The sequence below is a fragment of the Geotrypetes seraphini genome, chromosome 9 (assembly GCF_902459505.1).
Source record: "Geotrypetes seraphini chromosome 9, aGeoSer1.1, whole genome shotgun sequence".
Lineage (NCBI taxonomy): Eukaryota > Metazoa > Chordata > Amphibia > Gymnophiona > Dermophiidae > Geotrypetes > Geotrypetes seraphini.
In genome coordinates this window covers 178,693,877-178,721,862 of record NC_047092.1, presented here as the reverse complement: position 1 = coordinate 178,721,862, position 27,986 = coordinate 178,693,877, and the positions used below count along the sequence as shown (strand labels likewise).

The window sequence follows — 27,986 nt, the reverse complement described above, 5'->3', positions numbered from 1 at the left end:
TCAGAGGACCTTTCCCCTGCAACAGATTTACCCCCATCAGAGAAATTGCCCCAATCAAAAGACTTTCCACCGGCAAAGGAATTGATTCCTGTCTTTTTTGAGACCTTTCCTGATCTGCCTCCTCATGTACAAACCTGCCCAGGTGAGGCCATCCATTTAATTTTATAAGAGCTACAATGGAAGGGAATGGCTAACATGGATCGATTGTTTACTCTTTCAAAAAGTACAAAGTTGGGGATTTGCCATGAAGTTACTACAGTATGTAAAGCACTTGCTATAATTAGTAGAAACAATTGTGTCTGCAGATACCTACTAAAAGCGCCACCGAATTGCGCCTGAGGACGCCTAAGTCTAAAGTAGGCGTGGTTTACGCTGGAAGTTGATATTGGCATTCTTCGGCACCTCTATGGACATGATTTTTTTTTTTTTTTTTTTCATTTAGTGCATAATTAAGATCTGGAATTTGTTGCCAGAAGATGTGATAAAAGGAAATAGCATAGCGGGGTTGAAAAAAAAAGAAAAAGATTTGGACAAGTTCTAGGAGAAAAAGTCCATAAACTCCCATTAAGGTATACTTGGGAAAGCCATAGCTGACTTGGTATTGCAGTTCCAATGTTCTTATGGGAGAGGGTTGCATGCTTAAACCTCATTCAATATGTATTTTCAATATGTGTAGACCTCATTTGGGTCTTTCCATCGTGTATGCTTTTTATTTTATGACTTCCCACACCAGACCCACATTCTGAGCCCACGTTTCTTGATCCTGTAAGGACGTGGCTCGAGGTGCCTATTATAATTTTTAATATTGCAAAGTAATTGTTAGACAAGTTTCAAAATCTGTAGCTGCTTTGTAATTAAGGTCACACACTAATGCTTATCATATAGTACATCAACTTGTGATTTTGTTTTATAATGCACAATTCATTTAAAAAAATAAATATTTATGCTAAGTTGCTGATTAATTTTGATAGAAATCAAATGTTTGGACTCTCACAAGTCTTACTCTCAATATAATATACACCTTCCTGCCCCTCAACTATCTAGGAAGAAACTCTTGATAATGGAAACCATCATTGCTTTGTGTTGGTAAATTATATTTATTGTTAAAAAGAAAAATAATCAAGAAATAAAATGTATGATATATTATTTCATTTACTGTTTTTTGGTCCTTTGATAACCACTTGACTTGACCTTTTTCTACTGAATTGAAATATTTTAGAAAGATGCTTCTGCTTCTGTATGACAAACCTCCTCCAGAAATATGGTCCTTAGCTGGGATTTTTTTGTGTTCGTTAGAGTTCTGCTCGGGAACAGGGATCATGGGAATCTCCCCTAACCCATGGGACTCTCACGGGGACCCCCCTCTGGCCCACGGAACTCCCACGGGGACCCCCCTCTAGCCGACGGGATTTCCACGGGGATGGAAGGCTTTGGAAGCAGGGTTCTTCCATATAATATAATGTACATGTCAGCCTTAGTAAAAGAGGGGGTTTATAAGTTACTTACCTGAACAGAAAACAAAAAAAGGGTTCCACCAAAGAGATTCCACAAGGAAAACAGCAAAAGAAACTGTGGAATTGATGATCCTGTCAGAAGTAATTGCTGCTTTTTATGGGGACGGGCGGGGATGGAGGCAATTCTTTGCGGGGATGGGTGGGTGACGGAGAGGATCCTGGAGGGGACGGGTGGGGACAGAGAGGATCCTGGCGGGGACGGGTGGGGAAGGAGAGGATCCTGGAGGGGACGGGTGGGGAAGGAGAGGATCCTGGCGGGGACGGGTGGGGACGGAGAGGATCCTGACGGGGACGGGTGGGGACAGAAAGGCTCCTGGAGGGGACGGGTGGGGACGGGCGGGGATGGGTGAGATTTCTGTCCCCGCACAACTCTCTAGTTCCAGTTAAGTCCCACTGGGGTCCTTTTACTAAGGCGCACTAATCGATTTAGCGCGTGCTAAATTGGTTAGCACGCGATAAATCGGTTAGCGTGCCTTAGTAAAAGGACCCCACTGTCTTTTTTATTTATTTAATTCATTTTCTATTCTGTTGTCCCCAAAGAGCTTACAGGTTAAACATATGTACATATTATATAGTTGACAGGTTACAATTGACATAATTACAGAACAAGTTTACTATGCAAGGTTGTCTCCTAACTTGATACAAACTAGGGATCTAGTACAGAGTTTCCAGGTGACAATTTGCATAGTTGTCTTTGGCAGTGCCTGTTTTTTCAATACAAGTTTTTAACCTAATCTGACACATATTGAGATCTAGTACCAATGTACATTTTTCTGCAACCCATTTGTCATGGGCAGGTAATGGCTGTTTCTTCCAGCCCTTAATAGTTTCGCCCCATTTTTCCACTCTTCTTAGAAACTAGGCTTGGCCAACACATGGCTTGATGATTGAAAATTGCTATTAGTAAACCACATATGGAGGTGGCACCTGAAATGGGCTCTTCACACCATCATTAAAAAGCCCACAGACTAGTTGTACAATACAAGTCCTTCACAACCTGAGTTTTATACTCACACGTATACACAGCAAGGATTATGCATTTTTCATATCCCTTCTCTCTTCTACATATTGCCAACAGAGCCAGTAACAGAGTTAGTTTAAGGCACATTTATTTTAGCAGGTCTTTCCAGGTTCACCCTTGGAATTGGTTATTTAGAGTTTGGGATTTTTTTTGGGGGGGGGTTTATTATTATTTATTTATTCAACTTTTCAATTTTCAAACAAGCAAATCAAATCCTTGCATACAGATTTATAATCATAATGGAAAGAAAATAGGCACACCGCTAGTTATAGGATGGGAGGAAAAAGCCTGAAAACATGCCAGAAACATTGTCCAGTCAATATTCAACCCACAGCAGTCAGTGTGGTTTTAAACACTGACCACAAGAGGGCAGAATTAGATCAGGATATTGAATGCTGGGCCATGTCTGGACAATGGCACTGAATATACAGAGTTAATTCTACATGTCATGGCCACTGGAACTTATGGGGGTCTTTGCCAATATGTGGCAGGGACCCACATAAGACACATTATGCAGGCCCCAGCTTAATATTGACCGGGTCCTGCATGCCAGTGTTGTAATTCTCCCCCCACCCTCTCTCTCTCTCTCTGTGTAGGGTTACCAGATTGGACCCCCCCTAGACCCGCCCCGAGGCCCATCCAGTTCTACCCTATCCCCGCACAAACCCCCCCTATCCCTCCCGCTGACTGCTCTTGTCTCGACATGTCCAGAGAAATCAGGACGTCTGGTAAACTTATCCCTGTGATCCCGCTCTACCTCCCTCCCACCCACTCATCCTCCACCAAAACTGAAGCCCCAGTCCACATCTCTCCTCCTGTCCCCAAAGAAAGTCCTGGTCTGAGCTTCTGCTGCTGGTCCCAATCCTCCCCCTCCCCACTATAGAAAGCTGAAGCTCCAGTCTGAGTCCCACACCCACTGCTGTAGGGATCCCAGGTCTACCTCAAATGTCCCTGGTGGTCTAGGGCAGTGTTTCTCAACTCGGTGGCGGAGTACCCCCCTTGCCAATCAGGTTTTCAGGAGATCCACAATGAATATGCATAAACTTGATTTGCATATACTGCCTCCATTACATGCAAATTTCTTTCATGCATATTCATTGTGGATATTCTGAAAACCTGACTGGCAAGGGGGGTACTCCGGGACCGAGTTGAGAATCATTGCCCTAGACCACCAGGGACATTTGAGGTAGACCTGGGATCCCTACAGCGGTGGGTGTGGGACTCAGACTGGAGCTTCAGCTTTTTTTAGTGGGTGAGAGGGAGGGGGAATTGGGACCAGCAGCAGAAGCTCAGACCGAGCCGAGAAACACAGGTCTAGGGGAGAACATACAGGCCAGAGTGATGCTAACTTGCTGTTGCCCGCTACTTGTCCAGCCTCAAAATGGCAGTCTTGCAATACTCTTCCAATATCTAACCCTTAAAAGTTGTGCTTACGAATTTAAAAAGGCCACTTAGGAGCCCAGTGCCTCATGAAAATCATTGCTAAGCTCATAACAATTTTTTCTCTGTCTCGTATCTGTCGCTGTTGCTGTCCACCTTTATGACTCCAAATTTAGGCCTTCAGGAGCACAAATCATTTGAATATCGGGCCCCTAATTACCCAAATGGAGGAATTTGAGTGGAGATGAATTGGGTGGAGTGATGTCTTCAGTCTAATCAGCTTTCCATTATTGATTTCCGGAAGCTCAGAATGGGTTACAATAGGACATTCACAAAGTAAATTTAAGGACATGATTGGCTACAAACAAAGGAGCACCTAGAAGAAGAAGAAGAAAAATTTATTGATATGCACCATACCGGGGAGGTTCTAAGCGGCTCACAGCATTGAAAATACATACATTTCAATAAAAAAGATGTAATAAAATACAGCGAAAAAGCAATACATACCTTTCAATAAAATTAATTCAAAATAGAAATGCAGACCATGCGAATGAAAACATAAGAATGAAATACTAAATGTGGTTAAATTAAAAGAAAAAAACATTAAAGGCTCCTTTTACAAAGGCACGTTAGCGGTTTAACGCACGTAATAGCACGCGCTAAACGGCCGGCCGCACTAGCCGCTACCGCCTCTTCTTGAGCAGGCGGTAGTTTTCCGGCTAGCGCGGGGGTTAGCGCATGATTATAGGTTGTGCGCGATAAAGCCGCTAACGCGGCTCTATAAAAGGAGCCCTACGATACCAGCCTGTTAAATAATTGAGTCTTTCGTAATTTCCTAAAATCTAAGTAAGAAGAAGCTTCTGACATCATTTTTCTGAGCCATGTATTTAATTTGGCGGCCTGATAAAAAAAAGTTCTCTCGAGGAATTTCTTATAACGGCAGGATTTTATGGAAGGAAGCTTATAGAGAGTTTATAGAGAGAAGGAATCCGTCTCCTGATGGCAGTTTTAACAGAAACTAAACTAAACTAAAACTTAAATTTATAGACTGGGTCATTGCCATAAAAATGGGGCTCGACTCAGTTAACCTCGTGGAGTAAACTAACAGTGACATTTAAAAAAAAAAAAAAGAAAGAAAAGAAAAGAAGAGAAAGGGAATAGACTTAGTAAATAAGGACAGGTTGTTCACCCTCTCCAAGGTAGGGAGAACGAGAGGGCACTCTCTAAAATTGAAAGGGGATAGATTCCGTACAAACGTAAGGAGGTTCTTCTTCACCCAGAGAGTGGTGGAAAACTGGAACGCTCTTCCAGAGGCTGTTATAGGGGAAAACACCCTCCAGAGATTCAAGACAAAGTTAGACAAGTTCCTGCTGAACCAGAACGTACGCAGGTAGGGCTAGTCTCAGTTAGGGCGCTGGTCTCTTGACCAGAGGGCCGCCGCGTGAGCGGACTGTTGGGCACGATGGACCACTGGTCTGACCCAGCAGCGGCAATTCTTATGTTCTTATGAATAGACTTAGTAGATAAAGACAGACTGTTCACATTTTCCAAGGTAGGGAGAACATAGAAACATAGAAAATGACGGCAGAAAAGGGCCACGGCCCATCTAGTCTGCCCACCCTAATGGCCCACCCCTAACTACCTCCATGAAGAGATCCCATATGCCAAATAGAAACATAGAAGATGACGGCAGAAAAGGGCCACGGCCCATCCAGTCTGCCCACCCTAATGGCCCACCCCCTAACTACCGCCATGAAGAGATCCCACATGCCAATCCCATCTTTTCTTAAAATCTGGCACGCTGCTGGCCTCAATGACCTGTTGTGGAAGATTATTCCAGCGGTCAACCACCCTTTCGGTGAAGAAATATTTTCTGGTGTCGCCATGAAATTTCCCACCCCTGATTTTCAACGGATGCCCTCTTGTTGCCGTGGGTCCTTTAAGGAAAAAGAGATCCTCTTCCACCTCGATACGGCCCGTGACATATTTGAACGTCTCGATCATGTCTCCCCTCTCTCTGCGTTCCTCGAGTGAGTACAGCTGCAACTTACCCAGTCGTTCCTCATACGGGAGATCCTTGAGTCCTGAGACCATTCTGGTGGCCATTCGCTGAACCGACTCAATTCTCTACACATCTTTTTGATAATGCGGCCTCCAGAATTGTACACAGTATTCCAGATGGGGGTCTCACCATGGATTCAAGACAAAGTTAGACAAGTTCTTGCTGAACTGGAATGTGCTCAGGTAGGGCTAGTCTCAGTTTGGGCGCTGGTCTTTGACCAGGGGGCTGCCGCGTGAGCGGACTGCTGGGCACGATGGACCACCGGTCTGACCCAGCAGCGGCAGTTCTTATGTTCTTAACCCCAAGGCATAAAATAACGATAAGGAAAATTAAGCGGAACAGGTTGTTAGATGCTTAGAGAATAAAAATGTTTTCAGTGTTCTATGGAATAGCTGAAGAGAACTTAAGGCCGTCTTTTATTAAGCTGCGCTAAGCGTTTTAGCGTGTATTTAGCTTGTGCTAAATCAACGCATGCGCTAACCGCTAACGCATCCATAGGATAACATGCATGCGTTAGTAAAAGAAAGGGCGAGTCTCTTATTCAAGCGTAATAAAAATTTGTATATCGCCTCTTAGTCTTCTAAACGGTTTGTACGTAATAAAAATAGCAAAATAGGGTAACATACATTAAAACATACAGGACCTACTGGAACAATAGGATTAAGGTAAAGGAAGGAGTGCACTTCCCCTTCCATATTCGCGAATTCCGTATCTACGGATTCGCTTATTCGCGGTTTAAAAAAAAAATTGCTTTCATTTTTCGGGCTGTTTTAAGCCCTGTAAGCCCCCCCTTAAGCCTTACCTGGTGGTCTAGCGGATTTTCGGGGCAGGAGCGATGTTCCCACGCTCCTGCCCCGTGCAGATCGCTCGCAGGAAATGGCCGCCTTGAGCTCCCGTCGCCTCTCGAGCCATTTCCTGCGAGCGATCTGCACGGGGCAGGAGTGTGGGAAGATCGCTCCTGCCTGAAAACCCGCTAGACCACTAGGTAAGGCTTAAAGGGGGGGGGGGGCGTTCAAGGCTTAAAATAGCCTGGGGAAGCAGGGGTTAGGAGCAGAACCTGCCCGAATATTATTCACGTTTTTTTTCATATTCGCAGGCCGACTCTGCCCCGAACCCCCATGAATACAAAGGGGGGAAGTGTACATTCTAAAATAGGAAAGAGAGAAATATAGGAGAAATACAAAAGGAAGGGGGGGATCCCTTATGTTTCATAAGGGAAGTGCGTTAGATGTTGAACGTTTTGTTTTCCGTTGAAACGATCTAGCATGGGTTAATCAAGTTTCAAGTTTATTAATTGGCTTGTTCAATCGCTTAATCGGATTTCTAAGCGATGTACAATAAAATATGCATACATAAGGAGACAAAAACATTACATACACTTAATTAATTATAATATAAACAAAAGGAAAGAGGGGATGAAATCCATTTTTATAGTAAAGAAAGAACATACATGGTAAATACAAAAGGAAGCTGGGAAGAGAAAAAAAGACTTAAAAAATAACAATAACACTTTATAATAAAATTTAATTAAGTAGCAAATGCATCTTTAAATAGAAAGGTTTTTAATTCGCTTTTAAATTTCCCAAATACCTTCTCCTCCCGTAAAAACATGGGAAGCGCATTCCAAATCTGGGGAGCTGTACATGAGAAGATAAATTGTCTTCTTGTACTAATAATTTTTAGTGAAGGAATTGATAAAAGGTTCCGTTCACTAGATCGTAAGGTTCTTTTAACTGAATATGGGATAAGCAACCTAAATAAAAATGCTGGAGTCTTATTTTCTAATGTTTTAAAAATAACTGTACATAATTCCCGTAGTTCTAGGGGTAATGAGTTCCTAAGAGATGGATTCCAAAGCTCCATTAATTTAAACATCTAAGAATTCGCCAGTTTTCCTTCTGATCTAATTCCCAACCAGAAATAGAGACACTTTGCTTTCTTGCAACTGTCTCTATCTGGTGGACTGCTGGTGCCATCCTAGGTGAGTGGGAATTGCAATGCCCAGCAGAATCATATTTACCTTGGCAGTGACAAAAGGGCACATTGATTTATTGATTTCTTAACTATTTACTTTTGTGGTTCAGTGGTTGCAGATGCAGGGCGACCGAACAAATATTTATTCTGCCTTTTTCTCCCCCCCTCAATTCTGCATATAAAAAACGCTGCCTCTTGTAGACTTTTGCAGCCTGCCTCTTCTAGAGCTGATCCTCAGACACTGCTGGAGGTGTTTCCTGAACCAGGGGTGCCATGAGGTCCTTATTTCTTCCAGCTTGGCTAATTTATATACAGCTTTTCAGCTGCACAGCTTTACCAGTTGCATTTAAGCCACCCTATGAACAATTGGACTGCAATGATCCAGAGGTTGAAAAGTTAGCTCTTCTAGGCGTGGACCACATCAATAGACGGCATAACAATGGATATAAATACACTTTAAATAAAATTGAAGATGCCAAAAAGTGCTTCAAGGTAAGTTGTATTTTATATCCATTCAAGGGCACTGAGAGCCAGGGCTCAGGGGAGAAATTATCAATGTGGGCTACCGTTAAGGCAGGATATTTTACCATAAGGTGCGCTAATGCTATTTTAGCCCAGGGTCTCGTTGCATGAAATAGGACCCTGTACTAATAAATCCCCTTTTAGCGCCGGCTGCTGCGGTAACAGCTCTGACGCGCATAGAATGCCTGTGAGTATCTGAGCTGTTACCGCCGTGGATGGCGCTAAAAATGCTAACGCGGCTTTGTAAAGGAGGAGGATAGTCCACGTATAGAAAAATAATTCCCCCTTTTTTTATTTATTTACATTTAAAATATTTATAATCCGCTTAACCCCTCCTTTACAAAGCCACGCTAGCGTTTTTAGCAATTCTATGAGCGTCAGAGCTGCTACCATGGCGGCCAGCGCTAAAAACGGCTTTTTAAAGGAGGGAGTTAATAAATTAACCCTCTGTTTTACTAAGGTGCGCTACGTGTTTTAGCACACCTTAAGGGCTCCTTTCACAAAGGTGCGTTAGGGCCTTAACGCATGGAATAGCGTGCGCTATATTGCCGTGCGCGCTAGCCGCTACCACCTCCTTTTAGGCAGGTGGTAATTTTTCAGCTAGCGTGATAATACGGTGCGTGCGCTAAAAACGCTAGCGCACCTTTGTAAAAAGAGCCCATAGCGCGCGCTAACCGCTAACACATCTATAGCCTAACATGCACGCATTAGCAATTTAGCGCATGGTTAGCGCGCGCTAAAAAGCATAGCGCACCTTAGTAAAAGGAGCCCTAAGCGACTCCCAGTCTCACGTTCACAATATCATCAGACGAAAGCGCATTCATCCGACTTTACAAACCACACTTTTAAAATTTCAGCCTTACTTCCCAGAAGTCCAGTTGCTATAATCTCATCTTCTAAGTCTGATTCCACCATCTCACTTTTAAATATAAATTATCTATATTAATTAAAAGCCGTGAGTCTAGTTCTTTTTTTAAAAAAAATGTTTCAATTTTGTACATACGACACAAAGGGCTCCTTTTATCAAGCCGCACTGGCGGTTTAACACGCGTCACCACCAACCGCTACCGCCTCCTCTTGAGCAGGTGGTAGTTTTTGGCCAGCGCAGGGGTTAACGCATAATGAAAAGTCGCGCGCGGCTTGATAAAAGGAGCCCGAAACAAATGTATATTATCAGAACATGTACAAATGAGAAAGAATGAAATGCCATCTAGCTCAGGAAATGAAAACCTAAAAAACATCCTGGGGGAAGGGGAAAGGGGTGTGTGAAAGGGAGGGATAGGGTAGGTCATATAAAAATTTTTTGGAGGAATGATAGTAATATGTATGGAAATATCAGAATTGTGAAATTACATGTAATGAATATTTCTTTGTGTTACATTATTGTATTTTTTACTTGATTCCTTCAATAAAATGTTATATAACATAAAAAATAAAAATAAAAAAATAATTTTTCATATATTGCTTGGACAAGATCCTCCCCTTAAATCTCTTACTATCCTACACATATTTTATGGATTCCCCCTTATCCTTCTGTCTCCAAAATGTTAGTAATGTCTTGTCCGTACAATTTTGTTTTATTAGTTTGTAATTCCTCTTTTTTTTTTTTTTACTATTTTATATTCTGTATACTGCTTAGAAGTACAATAAGCGGTATAACAAATTATAAATATACTAGTCTTATAGCCCATTACATTAACGGGTGCTAGAATATATGTGTGTGTGTCTGTGTTTATTTATTTCTCTCTCTCTGTCCTTTGCCGCATTCTGTATTTCTGTCTTTCTTTTTCCTCGGCTGTCCACCCATTCTCCCTTCCTTTTACCTTCCCTGTGTCCACCACCACCCCTTCACTGCTCCCCTTATCCAGCAGCAGCTCTTCTCCCTTTTTTATCTCCCCCCTGTCCATCAGCACCTCTTTCCTGTCCCCCTGTCCAGCAGTAGGCCTCCCTTCCTTTTTATTTCCCCCCTCCATCTCTTCCCCTGTCCATCAATACCTCTTTCCTGTCCCCCTGTCCAGCAGTAGGCCTCCCTTCCTTTTTATTCCCCCCCGTCTCTTCCCTGTCCATCAGCACCTCTTTCCTGTCCCTCCGTCCAGTAGTAGGCCTCCCTTCCTTTTTATTCCCCCCTTGCCCAGGCCTCCCTTCCTTTTTCTCCCCTCCCCCGTCTGTTCCCCTGTCCAGCAGCACCCCTTACCTCGTGTCTGGCCTCCGAACAGCCGGGCGGCCTGCAGCCGCCAAGAGCGACAATCTTGACCTGCATTGCCCCCGCCGCCGACAGCCGCCAAGAGCCGTCGCGGCCGACAGTCTCCACCTGCATTGCCCCCGCCGCGCCACTCACCAGCCCTTCGCTCTCCACCAGCAATCCCGCCATCTTGGAAGTGCCGAGCAGTGACGGAGGCGACGGTGGATTAGCCGCTGGAGGAGGAGACTGGCTCAGGTTCCGCAGCGGGGTGGTGAGGTCATTCCAAAGACCTGTGATTTTGAAGCGAAGGGATTTCCCCAGTTTGCCTGAATAGTGGATGCCGCGTGGAGAGGGGAAGGCTAGTTTAAGCCTTTGGGCAGTTCTGGAGGAGTCGGGACTGGAGGAGTTGAAAGACAGTGGGATAAGAGGAGGCAGGATTCCGTGAATGATCTTGAAAGCCAGGCAGGAACATTTGAAATGGATTCTGGAGATTATTGGAAGCCAGTGAAGTTTGGCAAGGAGTGGGGAGGCATGGTCAGACTTGCGTTTTGTCTGCATGACTTCTAGATCCACCCCCAAATCTGCCACCAGACCACCTGGCACCAATTAGAGGGAGCTGCAGTGTTCAGAGGAGATATTTGGTGGCACTGTCCAGTGAGGTCCTGCTGAATATCTCCCGCTGCTCAGTGCGATTTCACCAGTCAGGAGCCCTCCTGGCTGGTTAAATCCTTTTGGACATCAGGCAGATCGCAAACAGAAGTTTGGTGTCATCGTTTGAAAAACTGGTTTTTGTGGTTTTGTTTTTCAGGGCTCAGAAGAGATATATGACCTAGAAGTTGACATGCTGGAGACCATATGCCCTTTAATCAGTCCTGAACCATCTGAAAACTGCCCAGTGAGAGAGAAAAAAGATCAAGTATGTTTCTGAAGTCCTATCTGTGCTCACATGAAGCCTGGAAAATGGACAGCCTGATTGGGGTTCTTCTCAACGTCCCTTTGCAATTGCCAATAAAGATATTAAAAAAAAAAAAGCACACAGCTGTCAGGGAGCATGAGCTGTGGTGGAGCGAGGGTGACAGGGTGCCCGGCGAGGTGGTGCCTCTACCCTATCTTTTTCCCCCCACCCGCTCTTTCCCCACGCCCTCCTGCGCACCCTTCCCCGTACCGCGTTAATATTCGTAGCACGAGCAGCAACCCCCCCCGACCTGCCACTCGCACCAGCGTCGGCTCTTCCTCTGATGTCACCTCCTAGGCGCAGGTCCAGGAAGTGACGTCAGGGGGGTTGCCACTCGCGTCATGAACGTTGAAGAGATACGGGAGAAAGGAATTGGCGCGCATGGAGTGGTGGGGAGTAGGGAAGGACTGGGGGGGCGGAGAGAGGATGGGGGCTGGCACCCCCCACCAAGATGGTTCTCGGGTGGACTGCCCCCCCCCGCCCCCACTGAGCATGGGCAGCACATGGGCTTGTCACCAATGTGGCTCGGCGCTAGTAGGCGCTCCCTGAAGCTGCTGTAGAATTGGCGCTATGCGCATCCTTTTCTGGGGCCTGAAATGAGGCGCTAAATTATAGACTTGGTAAAATGTCATCTTGAGACAATTGCAGGTGGGGGGGGGGGTGTTTCCCTCCCACACACATATACTGTACTCAGAGCCCGTCAAGTTACCCAGTTAGAGGAAGAGCTGACGCTGGCACTAGCAGCAGGTTGGCGTTACTGCTTGTGCTGGGAATGTTATAGAGGTATGGGGGAAGGGAAGGGACGGGGTTCGCAAGCGTGGCAGGAGGGGGTGGGAAGGAGCGAATGTGAGGGGTGGAGAAGGGGTTAGGACGCCACCGCCCCAGGCTCGCCCTACCCTCGCCGTGCCACTGGTGGGGAGGGAAGAGATCCGAGACTAGAGGAAGACTCAGGGCGCTGTAAATCCAGCGTAATTACCCTGAAAATCAGACCCGTTGGTGGTCCTTAAGTTAAGGACCCTCAGAATATGATAAAAGAATTGAAAACATGGTTACAAAAGATTTTGCCCTCACATCACTCCGTCATCTGTTCTTTTATTAAGATTCTGTTATGAGACTGTTTCTTTTTTTTTCTTTTAAATCTTTATTGATTTTCAAACTTTGACAGTGCAATACAATTAATTGAACATAAAATACTGCATAAAACGCACTATTAACTACACAAGTAATACATAAAACAATCATTTTCTCCCACCCTCCTCCCAATTATTAATACAATAAGACATATGATGTGATTACAATATTATAATTAAGTAATTTTAATCCTCAAAATACATTTCCCTCCCCCCACCCACCCACCCTCGATGTGTAAGGAAATCTAGGAGAGATATATGACCCTTATTGCGAGGTAACAAATGTAGTCACTGGGCTGCACACTTTATTAAACGAATTACTAAACCCCAAACATCCCGCATTCATTCTCTCATATTTATATGTGGTACACACATTTGCCCACCAAAATGCGTAATTAAGACTGCCGTGGCTCTTCCAGTTATGTGTGTTTCAGTTATGACTCTTGTTTCTGTCCCCAAAATAAAATGCACGTTCTGCTTTTATTCGCAGCCAATTGAAGGCGAATGTGAATTTAAATTGGTAATGTCTAATGGTACCGCCAGCGTTCGCCATGCGAAATGCACATCAAAGATAGGTAATGCTAACTGTTCTCTTGAATAAGGGGCCATGTTTATGTTTCTTGAAAGCTTCTATACTGCCACTAATAACTGGGGAGTCAATTCAGAGCGATTTGCTTGAGCTTCTGTAATGGTGTTACAATACAGAGTTAGTGTTTTGTGAGATGGTTTTTAATACAGACACATTTAAGAACATAAGAACATAAGCAATGCCTCTGCTGGGTCAGACCTGAGGTCCATCGCGCCTAGCAGTCCGCTCACGCGGCGGCCCAACAGGTCCAGGACCTGTGCAGTAATCCTCTATTTATACCCCTCTATCCCCTTTTCCAGCAGGAAATTGTCCAATCCTTTATTATACCCCTGTACCGTACTCTGCCCTATTACGCCCTCTGGAAGCGCATTGGCTAAGGCTCTTAACATTTGCATCTCCTCTTCCTATAGGCTAAGGCTCTTTGCACCTGCATTGTGATGTCATAGAGCTTTATAGAAACATGATGGCAGATAAAGGCCAAATGGCCCATCCACAGCATCCACTATCTCCTCCTCTCCCTATTGGCTAAGGCTCTTAACATTTGCATCTCCTCTTCCTATAGGCTAAGGCTCTTTGCACCTGCATTGTGATGTCACAGAACTTTAGTAACATAGAAACATGATGGCAGATAAAGGCCAAATGGTCCATCCACAGCATCCACTATCTCCTCCTCTCCCATAAGAACATAAGCAATGCCTCTGCTGGGTCAGACCTGAGGTCCATCGCGCCCAGCAGTCCGCTCACGCGGCGGTCCAAACAGGTCCAGGACCTGTGCAGTAAATTTCTATCTATACCCCCCTATCCCCTTTTCCAGCAGGAATTTGTCTAATCCTTTCTTAAACCCCAGTACCGTACTCTGCCCTATAACGTCCTCTGGCCATAGTCAATCATCCTACGTATATACTTGTATAATACTAATATTATCTGCTGGTCAACTGGGGGTGTCCTGACTCCAGCACTATCTCAAATGTTGCCCAGTGCTTCAAAGGTATCCTTGTATTTGGAAGGTAAGCCTTCTAATGAGGTTTGCAAGAGGTCTAAGTTGAACAAATACGAGTGATGAGGAATTGGCTAACACACCTGATCCTTGGGGAGAAAAGTCTAAGGAGACGGGGCAAATCTACAAATTAGTGAATAAATAATAAATAAATAATGGACATCAGTATGAGCCCTTCATAAGTGAATGAACGTAAACCTCTGGCTCGGGCAATATCTCAAAAGGTGACCAGCACCAGACCGCAGTCTAAATGAGAATAGCCTCATACATCATATAGTCCATATGTGTCTGAAAATGCAAACTGCATTCCACAACCTCCCAAAACTGAATAGACTTTTTTACACCAAGGAAAAGGGGTTAAATGGGCAACACATACATACTTTCCCTAAAAACACACCTAATATATTATATTTATTATATTCATTGCTGCATGTATTAGAAAATTATATTTTTTTCACAAGGTGTGTTTTTAGGGAAAGTATGTATGTGTTGCCCATTTAACCCCTTTTCCTTGGTGTAAAAAAGTCTATTCAGTTTTGGGAGGTTGTGGAATGCAGTTTGCATTTTCAGACACATATGGACTATATGATGTATGAGGCTATTCTCATTTAGACTGCGGTCTGGTGCTGGTCACCTTTTGAGATATTGCCCGAGCCAGAGGTTTACGTTCATTCACTTATGAAGGGCTCATACTGATGTCCATTATTTATTTATTATTTATTCACTAATTTGTAGATTTGCCCCGTCTCCTTAGACTTTTCTCCCCAAGGATCAGGTGTGTTAGCCAATTCCTCATTACTCGTATTACTTTTTGGATATTATTGGCTATTATCCATTTAGGGTTTTTTACTTGTGCTAAGTTAAACCAAGACATGTTATGTTACTGTTTTAGGTCTAGTGTAGACGGTATGTAAATTTTTTTTTAAATAAAATAAATTAAACACCTTACAAAGAATACATGACACAAGGATGCATGTTTAATTGATCACCCTACTGATTAAATGCAATGTATTCATGGTGATCCCTATTGAAGGAGTTCTTCCATCCCTACTTCCATTTGATGTTGCATCCCTACATCCCCATGATGTTGCATCATCCTTTTATCTTGTACATCGCCTCAAACCTATTCTGGAGAAGTGCGATTAACAAATCCTGGTTAGATTAATCAGTGTGTATCTTTGGCAGTTAGTAACAAGAAATGCCAGCTATTGTTTGAGAAACACTATAAGAAAGTTTCCTTTGGGTTTCAGACTCAGCTGAACATGGTGCCGTGCCCTGTTTAGGCTGTCCGAAGATGGTACCTTTGAATCACACCGATCTGTTACAAGCTGTTACCTATTCTCTCAAAGAGTATAACAGCCTTGACGACCAAGTATATTATCAGCTTATGAGTGTTTGTCGTGGTACGATTCAGGTAAGTACTAAATGGATGTCTTCCTTGCATCAGGTATCTTACCTGAATTGTCTTAAATAGAAACATAGAAACATAGAATATGACGCCAGAAAAGGGCCGACAGCCCAACAAGTCTGCCCACTCAAGCACCCTCCCTCCCAACAAGTCTGCCCACTCAAGCACCCTCCCTCCCAACTAGTCTGCCTACTCAAGAACCCTCCCTCCCAACTAGTCTGCCTACTCAAGAACCCTTCTTCCCAACTAGTCTGCCTACTCAAGCACCCTCCCTCCCAACTAGTCTGCCTACTCAAGAACCCTCCCTCCCAACTAGTCTGCCTACTCAAGCACCCTCCCTCCCAACTAGTCTGCCTACTCAAGAACCCTCCCTCCCAACTAGTCTGCCCACTCAAGAACCCTTCTTCCCAACTAGTCTGCCTACTCAAGCACCCTCCCTCTCAACTAGTCTGCCTACTCAAGCACCCTCCCTCCCAACTAGTCTGCCTACTCAAGAACCCTTCTTCCCAACTAGTCTGCCCACTCAAGAACCCTCCCTCCCAACTAGTCTGCCTACTCAAGAACCCTCCCTCCCAACTAGTCTGCCTACTCAAGAACCCTTCTTCCCAACTAGTCTGCCTACTCAAGCACCCTCCCTCCCAACTAGTCTGCCTACTCAAGAACCCTTCTTCCCTGGAGTATCTATCATTTGAGCATAACTCTGTTTGTCCCATCGACTCCTGAAGTCGAGCATGCTTCTGTAATGTAAGGATGTAGCCATTCCAGCCTGGATAGAAAACAAACAGGGACATAGTACAGTTTTCAAGCCAAAATATCTCAGCACACCAGATAATCTGATAGTTTTTCATAAATCTGTTGCTGCTGTTACTTGAATGAATACAACGAAACTGTGATTGTACAGAAGAGTCGACTCAGGGACATGAGATTTAAAGATTTTACAAATGAAATAAATAAATAAGAAGGAGGAAAATAGTTAGGAGAGAGCAGGTCGATCCCTTCTAATCTGCCATTGACTGACTATATCCATCATTTTCCAATGCTGGGGGTGCTGAAAAGTTTCAACCAAGAAGAGAATGACCTGGACATGGTTCAATCAATGGTCTGAAAGAATGTCGTTTCTGGAAATTGGCACTTAACGAAATAAGATCACACTCTTTTCAACTACGGTGGCAAAATAACGCTCAGAATCTAGGAAGTTGGTCGCTTGGGCTGAGAACTTTTCAGCACCCCCTCGTAGACCATAACAGAAAACAGACTGGAAAACGTCTTGGGTTTTTTGCCCACTTTTCAACTATGGTTCGGTATCACTGTAAAAATTTTTTTTTTTTTTTTTTTTTAAAAATCATCTGGTGAAGCTAAGAATGTTGATTTTGAGGAATGGATTGTCAGTGATGTCTTTCTATTTAAATCTATCATTTGGACCTTAAGACCTCATCAGTGTACTAACATCTCCCTCACCTTCAGCCTTTTTAATTTGCCCGTTTCAAATGTAGAATGTTAAAGAAAGTCTTTCCCTGTTATGATACGTTAACTTTGCTCAAATTAATAATCTGTATATGCCTGTATTTACCCTTATACCTGATTACTTATAACACAGTTCTTTCTTTACTAGGTGATTAAAGGTTTCCGCGTGAAAGCTGAATATACAATCACAGCTACTAATTGCACTAACCAACAAGCTAGTGAGTCACCGGATAACTGTGCTCCTCGGAAAGGCAATGAAACCGTAAGTGCATGGCATAGGAATGTTGGTCTGTTCTACCCCAAAAGTTAGAAAACCTTTCTGGCCTGTATCATCTGAAGTGAATATAAGAACATAAGAATAGCCAACCTGGGTCAGACCAATGTCCATCTAGGCCAGTTTCCCTCGTTCATGGAGGCCAATCCAAGTCACAAGTACCTGGCAATAACCCAACTAGTAGCAACATTTCATGCAAAATCCCCAAAGAGTAGCAAGATTCCGGAACCCCAAATAGTAGCAACATTCCATGCGGAATCCCTAGAGTAGCAAGATTCTGGAACCCCAAATAGTAGCAACATTCCATGCGGAATCCCCAAAGAGTAGCAAGATTCCGGAACCCCAAATAGTAGCAACATTCCATGCGGAATCCCCAAAGAGTAGCAAGATTCTGGAGCCCCAAATAGTAGCAACATTCCATGCGGAATCCCCAGAGTAGCAAGATTCTGGAACCCCAAATAGTAGCAACATTCCATGAGGAATCCCCAAAGAGTAGCAAGATTCCGGAACCCCAAATAGTAGCAACATTCCATGCGGAATCCCTAGAGTAGCAAGATTCTGGAACCCCAAATAGTAGCAACATTCCATGCGGAATCCCCAAAGAGTAGCAAGATTCCAGAACCCCAAATAGTAGCAACATTCCATGCGGAATCCCCAAAGAGTAGCAAGATTCTGGAACCCCAAATAGTAGCAACATTCCATGCGGAATCCCCAAAGAGTAGCAAGATTCCGGAACCCCAAATAGTAGCAACATTCCATGCGGAATCCCCAAAGAGTAGCAAGATTCTGGAGCCCCAAATAGTAGCAACATTCCATGCGGAATCCCCAGAGTAGCAAGATTCTGGAACCCCAAATAGTAGCAACATTCCATGCGGAATCCCCAAAGAGTAGCAAGATTCCGGAACCCCAAATAGTAGCAACATTCCATGCGGAATCCCCAAAGAGTAGCAAGATTCTGAAACCCCAAATAACCTTATGTAATGAGTATAATGTATAATGTATTAGTTTTCCACCCAATGTTATTATTTAAAATCTGTATTGTATTGTTTTTATTTGACTATATTTTAATATGTTCATCGCTTAGAATTTGATTAAGCGATCAATCAAGAAAAATAATAAACTTGAAACTTGATAGCAGCATTCCATGCTACCAATCCAGGGCAAGCAGTGGCTTCTCCCATGTCTGTCTCAACAGCAGTTTATGGACTTTCCACCAGGAACGAGTCCAAACCTTTTTTAAAACCAGTTATATTAATCGCTCTTATCACTTCCTCTGACAATGCATTCCAGATCTTAACTTCAGTGCTCCCCCGTGAATTCGCGGTTCGTGGTCCCGATCATTCACAGTATTTTCTGACTGCGAATTACCGGGCAGGAGAGGGCAGCTGGAGAGGCAGGAGAGGGTAGCTGGAGCGCCGGCGAGTGAAGGAAATCACTCGCTGTATGCTCCGACCGCCTCTTCCTGTACTAAGGTTGGGCTTTACCAATCAGGAGCTGCATGTCAAAGCAGCTCCTGATTGGTGAGGCCCGACTTGTGATTTCCTTCATTCGCCGGCGCTCCGGCTGCCCTCTCCTGTCTCCCCTGCCTAAAATCCGTATTTGGGTTTTTTTGAAATTCATGGGGGTTCCTGAAACGGAACCCCCATGAATTTCGGGGACTGAAAAAATATTTCCTCCTATTGGTTTTAAAAGTATTACTCTGTAACTTCATCGGGTGTCCCCTAGTCTTTGTAAAACCTGATGGCCAAATGGAAGCTCTTCTTGGCACCACATAATCTTAGAAAGAGAAATTGCAGTAAATTTGAGAGGGGGGGTGTCATACTGAATGAGGTAGGTTCTTTTTCTGTCATGGTATGTGCAAAACATACCCATTCAGAGTCATTAACCCATTAGAGACTTCATCCACATATTGCACTGAAAGAGGCATATTTTAGCTTTGTAAGTAGATTTGAAAATTGTCTTCTGAATCCTCAAACTTATGGCATAATATTTAGGACCTTCATCCTGGATCCACTAGATGAGTCTAGACTAGAGATTGACAAGGGGACAAATTTTTCCCTGGCCCCTTGGGAACTCATTTTCCCATCCCGTCCTGGCGAGCTCCTTTCCTGTCCCTGCCCTGTCCCTGCAAGCTCTGTCCTCATCTGCTCAAGCCTCAAACACTTTCAAATCCTAAGTAGCAACATTCTAGAGCTGAGATTGTGATGTCATAATGCCTCATTCCACCAATGCCTAAGCTCCGTCCTCATCTGCACAAGCCTCAAACACTTTAAAATCCTAAGTAGCAACATTCTAGAGCTCAGATTGTGATGTCATAATGCCTCATTCCACCAATGCCTAAGCTCTGTCCTCAACTGCGCAAGCCTCAAACACTTTAGAATCATAAGTAGCAACATTCTAGAGCTCAGACTGTGATGTCATAATGCCTCATTCCACCAATGCCTAAGCCTCAAACACTTTAAAATCCTAAGTATCAACATTCTAGAGTTCAGATTATGATGTCATAATGCCTCATTCCACCAATGCCTAAGCTCTGTCCTCATCTGCATAAGCTTCAAACACTTTCAAATCATAAGTGTTCGAGGCTTGTGTGGTTAAGGCAGAGCTTACAGGAATAGGGCAGAGACAGGGACAGCAACAAATCTCACAGGGCAGGGACAGGGACAAATTTATCCTCATGTCATTTTCTAGATGAGTCCAAAACTCAGCTGCAGGCTTTTTCAGGAACAGCCCCTGCACTCTGAAACTCTTTCCTGATACAACTGTGCCCCACTTAGGATGACCACGTTCATATCACAAAGTAGGTGAAAGTCTAGATCTCCAGAAACAGGTGAAAGTCTGGCTGTCCTGAGACACGCAAAAGTCCTGCACTTCCGTCAGGCTTTACAGCAAGGGTTCCCAATTTGGGAGATGCAATTTCAGAGGTTGCAACAAAGAGTGGCTTGTGTCCCTTCAGTAACAAGACATCACTCAGCCTTTAGCTGTGGTTGTAGGTGTTTGTGATACTACTTTTATGGGGGGGGGGTTAACATTAATTAAACATTTCCTAGGGGTGTGGGCAGGGCTGGCTCTAGCTATGGACCAGGTGAGGTCCTGGCCCAGGGCGCCAGTAAAAAAAGATGCCAAAAAACTAGTTAGATTTTTATCCCTTTCTCTCAGGACGGCCTAACTGGGATCACATATATGAGACAGGTATGTGAGACTGACACTATTCTGTAAACAGAGACTGAAGAATACAGAGGAGTTCCGTAATACAGTAAAGAAAAAAAAACTAACTTTATCAAAAACGTGCTCTCAAATCACCTAAAACAGTGTTTTTCAACCTTTTTACACCTATGGACCGGCAGAAATAAAAAAAAATTATTCTATGGACCGGCATCGGTCCGTGGACCGGTGGTTGAAGAACGCTGGGCTAAGTCGTTGGCCAGACCCCGCCCTCTCTACCCAATCTCCACCCCAGACCCCGCCCCCATAATAGTACTAATTGCACCTTACCTCATCTGGAAGCCTTCTCTCTGACGTTGCAACATCAGAGAAGGCTTCCGGTTCAGGCGCCGGATGCCCGTAGGAGCCACTGCCCGTGGCTTTGTGCACTGAATCAGTGAGGAAGAGGGAGCTGGCTCGAAGATAACGCCGCATCGATCGCACCGTGGACCGGCGGTTGAAGAACACTGTTTTGGGCCTGATGCACGTGCTGGCCCTGTGGACCGGCAGGAAATTTCTGTGGACCGGCACCGGCCCATGGACCGGCGGTTGAAGAACACTGATCTAAAATGTGATGTAACTAGCAGGAGGTACAGAGAAGGGCGACATAAATGATGGAAGTGATGGGACGACTTCCCTATGAGGAAAGGCTAAAGCGGCTGGGGCTCTTCAGTTTGGAGAAGAGACGGCTCAGGGGGAAATGATAAAGGCTTATAAAATACTGAATAGAGTAAATGCGTAGATGTGAATTATGACCCTGGACTAGTCACTTACGGCCTCTTTTACAAAGCCGCACGGAAACAGCCCCGAAGCCCTTTAATTCTCTATGGACTTCGGGGCCGTTAGCGCAGAGCAGCCGCAAGTGCAGCTTTGTAAAAGAGGCCGTTATTCCTCCATTGTCCCAGGTGCAAAATAAATACCTCCTATATGTAAACCGCTTTGAAAGGTTAAACACAAAAAGGCAGTATACAAGACCTACTCCCTTTTCCTTTCTTTACTCTTTCCAACAATACTAGGACTAGGGTACATGTGATGAAGCTACTAAGTAGTAGATTGAAAAGAAACCAGAGAAAATATTTCTTCACTCAACGTGTAATTAAACTCTGGAATTTCTTGATGGAGAATGTGGTGAAATCGGTTACCTTAGCAGGGTTTAAAAAAAAAAAAAGGTTTGGATAATTTTCTAAAACACAAGTCCATAAACCATTATTGAAATGGCTTGGGGAAATCCACTGCTTATTCCTAGGATAAGCAGCATAAAATCTGTTTTACTTCTTGGGATTTTGCCAGGTACTTATGACTTGGATTGACCACTGTTAGAAGCAGGATACTGGGTTTAATGAACCTTCTGCCTGTCTCAGGATGGCAACTCTTATGAGGAACTCGTCGTCCTGATATTTTTTCTGTAATGGCCCCGCAACTATGGAACACTCTGCCTCAGTATCTAAGAGAGGAAAGCGATCTGAAACATTTTAAAGGCATTCTGAAGAGCTTCCTTTTTAAAGACGCTTTTAATTTATAATCATATTTAATGATTACCATTTTTTTCCCCCGCTCTAATACTCTTTTTTATTTTGTTTACCTTACCTGCTGTTTTTTACCATTTATGTTTTCTTTTATACATACAATTGTAGTTCTGCCCTTTCTTCCCTCATGTATCTGTTAGTTTGTATGATAGTATGACAAATTTATGTCATCTTTTATAAATAATTTAATGTGTACACTTTTGTTTTTTTATTTGTAAATCGCTTAGCAAATTAAATTAAACGATTCAAATAAGTTAAAAATAAACTTGAAACTTCTTAAAAGCTTCATAAGCTTCTAAGTGCACTTCATTCAATGCTATTACTTGCTTATAATCACTGGCATAAAACTTCCTGGTAAATATTAGGTGAATTAAATGTGAAAAGAAACCAACGTTCACTCTGTTGCTAATATCTCTGGGCATTTAGGTGATGCACAAAATTTCAATAGATGGTGTTACACACGATCTCACAAAGAAGTACAATCCAGTGGCTTCAAATGTGAATTAAAATTTCATATCATTATCAAGGGTATGGAATGGAAAACCAACTTCATTTTGTATCTTCAGTTTTTGTAATTTGGTTGGGTTTGTTTGTTTTTTTCATTTTCATAGGTGTTCGGTTTCTGTGCAGGATCGGTGACAATACCCAGTTTAGATGAGCCTATGCGCTCGGATGTGCTCTGTAAAATCTATGATGATCAGGTACCGTCTGCTTGGCTTTTCGATGCGTTAACATTAGAGAGTTGCGCGGGGACAGAAATCCCACCCATTCCCGCCTGTCCCCGCCAGGATCCTCTCTGTCCCCACCCATCCCCTCCAGGATCCTCTCCGTCCCCATCCGTCCCCGTCAGGATCCTCTCCGTCCCCACCCATCCCCGCAAGAAATTACCTCCATCCACACCTGTCCTTGTCAGGATCCTCTCCGTCCCCACCCGACCCCGCCAGGATCCTCTCCGTCCCCACCCGTCCCTGTCAGGATCCTCTCCGTCCCCACCTGACCCCGCCAGGATCCTCTCCGTCCCCACCCGACCCCGCCAGGATCCTCTCCATCCCCACCCGTCCCTGTCAGGATCCTCACCATCCCCACCTGTCCCCGACAGGATCCTCTCCGTCCCCACCCGTCCCCGCCAGGATCCTCTCCGTCCCCACCAGGATCCTCTTCATCCCCACCCATCCCCGCAAGTAATTACCTCCATCCCCACCCGTCCCCATAAAAAGCAGCAATTACTTCTGACAGGATCATCAGTTCCACAGTTTCTTTTGTGTTTGCGCTGCTGTTTTCCTTGTGGAATCTCTTTGGTGGAACCCTTTTTTTTGCTTTCTGTTCAGGTAATTAACTTATAAACCCCCTCTTTTACTAAGGCTGACGTGTCCATTATATTATATGGATGAGCCCTGCTTCCAAAGCCTTCCATCCCCATGGGAGTCCCATGGGCCAGAGGGGGGTCCCCGTGGGTTAGGGGGGATTCCCGCGGGACCCCCACGGGACTCGCGGGATTCCTGCGATCCCCGTTCCCGTGCAGACCTCTAGTTGACATGTCACTGTGCAGAATTTATCACCAATCTGGTTCCAAAGCTAAAGCACTCATTGGCCAGCAGATGGAAATGTGGGCGACATTTAACATTTGCTCTGTGGGATGAACTCGATGGCTTAGCGTTAATGGCTTTGTACCACTGCATGAAGAATTTGGGCTCTATTCCCAGGTCCGTTCTGGCGATGGCTGCATAGGCAGTGTTCAGGGCTGCTGTTAGAGGGAGGCATTACTCATAGGTGACACCTACTGGCCAGAATTAGCATCCAGTTAGCAGAGTTCCAGAGAATAATAAATAGGGAAGGAGAGAAACAATCCCAGATGACTTTGAGTGGAGACTTGCTACACTGTAGCCCAACAGAGGCTGTCTCGAGTTGAGGTGAAAGCTCAAATGAATAGGGTGAGTGTGATGCAGTGGTACAATTGAGGTTGTGGGTTCAAACCCCTGCTCCTTGTGACCCTGGGAAAGTCACTTAATTCCCTTCCCCCCCCCCATTGAGAGCCCTAGGCAGGGAAAAATGTTGAGTACCTGAATAAACAAACCAAAACTGCAGATATGTACAACGATGTAGGCGAATTTTATTGTGGCAAGCAAACTATATATTAAAACCTTTTTACCAAACGGGGGACCCAACACGGTCCGTGTTTCGGACAACCTTCATCAGGGGTCCATGGTAGATAAAGGAAAAAACATATGTCACAACAAATATTGAAAAAGATAATATAAAACCAAACAGATGATGTGTCACGCCGAGAGTCTCTGCAAATAGTAAAAATCGCTCGGCGTGACACATCATCTGTTTGGTTTTATATTATCTTTTTCAATATTTGTTGTATGTTTTTTCCTTTATCTACCATGGACCCCTGATGAAGGTTGTCCGAAACACGGACCGTGTTGGGTCCCCCGTTTGGTAAAAAGGTTTTAATATATAGTTTGCTTGTCACAATAAAATTCGCCTACATCGTTGTACATATCTGCAGTTTTGGTTTGTTTGTTCCTGGCTGGTTTTTTTTTTTTTTTTTTACTGCAGATGAGGTTGGACCTCCCTTCTTTTGGTTCTGTTGCTGAGTACCTGAATAAATTCATGTAAACCATTCTGAGTTCCCCGGTAACCCTTCTTCTTCAGATCAGAGAGGTGTGAATGAAGAAAGGCTCATGGCCCTGGAAGAGAAAGGAGAAAATTTCCAAACCAAATAATGAAAATATTTGCAGGAGCCGGCTGAATGTCGTCCTGATACCGTGTTTTCCCGATGATAAGGCAGGGCCATCAAATAAGACAGCCCCCCCTTTTTAGAAAAAAATTGTAAAATAAGGCACCCCCCCCGCAAATAAGCCACCCACCGATACCTGTGCTTACCCGAATCGGGTGGTACGGTGGGTGACTCCGTGTGGTCCCTCCGTCTACCGCGGGGGTCGGCAACCCGCGGCTCCAGAGCCGCATGTGGCTCTTTTCCACCTTTGCCGTGGCTCCGGTAGTGTGTCACACAGGAATGCAACTTACAAGTCCGGCGTCGCGGCGGGAAATAGCCATGCTGAGCAGTGAGCTCAGCACGTACACAGATGAAAGCCTTGCTTGCTGATTGGTCCGGCGGCTGTGCCGCCGGATCAATCAGCAAGCAAGGCTTTCATCTGTGTAGTGCTGAGCTCACTGCTCAGCGTGGCTATTTCCCGCCGCGACGGACTTGTAAGTTGCATGCCTGAAAAAGAAATCATCCTGGCCGGGGTCGGTGTCATGCTCCGGAGATCTACAGCCTTCCTATCTCCCTCTCCCTTCTACCTGCTTCCGGCCACATCCCCTGCTCCGCGGCTCTCTTCGGCAACTCAGCAGCAGCAATCGACACAAGCTTCTGACGTCGGGGCCTACCCTCTGCGAGTCCCGCTTGTTTCAACTTCCTTTTTCCACAAAGGCGGGACTCGTAGAGGGAAGGCCTCGATGTCGGCAGCTTGTCTTGATCACCGCTGCTGACGAGTTGCTGAAGAGAGCCGCGGAGCAGGGGGATGTTGCCAGGTGCAGGTAGAAGGGAGAGGGCCAGATGCAGGACTCGTGGGTGGGGGAGGAGAAGAGAGAGGGGAGGGAAACAAAAGGAAATATTTCATACTGGGCTGGGCCGGAGTGGAGGGAGGGTGGAAAGACATTGAAAGGGTAAATAAGGCATCCCCCCGAAAATAAGCCCTAGAGCATATTTTGGCCTTCCAAAAAAAAATAAGACAGTGTCTTACCATCGGGGAAACACGGTATCACTGTACTAAGAAGCCTTGAATAATGTATTCAGTATGCATTATACTGTAAAAATATATCTGACTTGTGTTTTTCTGCAGCATGATTCCGACTTTCACCACATGGGATATAAGGATTCTTCAGGAGCCACAGTTCCTCACACCGAGCTGGGTTACACTTTCCACAATCTTAGGTATTCTAACTTCGGCCCACAGTCATCAGAATCCTCCTCCACAGAAGACTTTGTTCCTGTCGTAAACCCACTTTCACCAGTCATACACCATCCCATTGCCAAAAGATCTGTGGCAGCGGTTGATCCGGTTAGCCCTCAAATATTCCTTCAGTGTCCTGGTACTATTCGTTTCTATTAGGTGACACGTCTTTGGTTCATTTCAGGCAATGGCGTACCGTAGGTAATTGGCGGTATCCTGAAAACAACGAAACATTGTAACGCTAATCAATCAATGACTTAGTAAGTCCTTTTGAGGACATGTCCGGGTTATGAAAAGCTTCCCGGCAAAATCTTTAGCTCCCATTGCAAAAACAGATGTGTAGTAATTTGTGTGTGAAATAATTTCCACTCTCCTTAACTCATTAAACTGAGGTGGGGGGGGGGGGGGGGAGTTAAATGATCCAAATATGAATTTAACAAATAAGATCCCTAAGATTAGGGATCTTCCCTAAGATCCTTAAATATGGATGAATAAAAGGTGGCATACATCACTTGTGTTAAAGTACATTGCATTGCTTTGGATATATTTCTGGTGAGATAATCAGTGTGAACCCAAATACTCCCTCTAAAGCAGTGGTCTCAAACTCAAACTCTTTGCAGGGCCACATTTTAGATCTGTAGGTACTTGGGAGGGCCTCAAAAAAAAATAGTTAATGTCTTAATAAAGAAATGACAATTTTGCATGAGGTAAAACTCTTTATAGTTTATAAATCTTTCCTTTTGGCTAAGTCTTAATAATAATATTGTCATTTATAGCTAAAGAGACATATGATCAAGAAACTCTTTTATTTGACTTTTGTGATTATGATAAACATACCGAGGGCCTCAAAATAGGACCTGGCGGGCCGTGAGTTTGAGCCCACTGAGTTAAGGGGAACGGTTAATCTGCTGGCTGGGTTGGAGGGCAGAGGGGAGAACAGGACAATCAAGCCATTGTGACCTCACTGATGAGGCTGGCTCTTATTGGTGGAATGAGACATTATGACATCACAATCTCAGCTCTGCTTCCCAAAGGCAAACAGGATGTCATGGTTACAGTTTAGCCAGTGGTCTCCAACTCCAACCCTTTGCAGGGCCACATTTTAGATCTGTAGGTATTTGGAGGGCCTCAAAAAAATAGTTAATGTCTTAATAAAGAAATGACAATTTTGCATGAGCTAAAACTCTTTATAGTTTATAAATCTTTCCTTTTGGCTAAGTCTTAATAATAATATTGTCATTTATAGCTAAAGAGACATATGATCAAGAAACTGTTTTATTTTACTTTGGTGATTATGATAAACATACCGAGGGCCTCAAAATAGGACCTGGCGGGCCGTGAGTTTGAGCCCACTGAGTTAAGGGGAACGGTTAATCTGCTGGCTGGGTTGGAGGGCAGAGGGGAGAACAGGACAATCAAGCCATTGTGACCTCACTGATGAGGCTGGCTCTTATTGGTGGAATGAGACATTATGACATCACAATCTCAGCTCTGCTTCCCAAAGGCAAACAGGATGTCATGGTTACAGTTTAGCCAGTGGTCTCCAACTCCAACCCTTTGCAGGGCCACATTTTAGATCTGTAGGTACTTGGAGGGCCTCAAAAAAATAGTTAATGTCTTAATAAAGAAATGACAATTTTGCATGAGCTAAAACTCTTTATAGTTTATAAATCTTTTCTTTTGGCTAAGTCTTAATAATAATACTGTAATTTATAGCTAAAGAGACAGATGATCAGGAAACTGTTTCATTTTACTTTTGTGATTATGATAAACGTACCGAGGGCCTCAAAATAGGACCTGGTGGGCTGCATGTGGCCCCCGG

General features: G+C 44.3%; 1 protein-coding gene across 1 annotated transcript; it reads left to right on the top strand.

Moving 5' to 3' along the window:
* The first annotated feature begins 8,183 nt into the window (after nucleotides 1-8,183).
* Nucleotides 8,184-26,642, top strand: AHSG (alpha 2-HS glycoprotein). Its single transcript, XM_033957548.1, has 7 exons — nucleotides 8,184-8,443; nucleotides 11,464-11,571; nucleotides 13,231-13,315; nucleotides 15,577-15,740; nucleotides 17,347-17,460; nucleotides 22,814-22,903; nucleotides 26,054-26,642. The coding sequence occupies exons 1-7, from the start codon at nucleotides 8,225-8,227 to the stop codon at nucleotides 26,321-26,323; spliced, it is 1,050 nt and encodes a 349-aa protein (XP_033813439.1). The 5' UTR covers nucleotides 8,184-8,224; the 3' UTR covers nucleotides 26,324-26,642.
* Nucleotides 26,643-27,986: the final 1,344 nt, after the last annotated feature.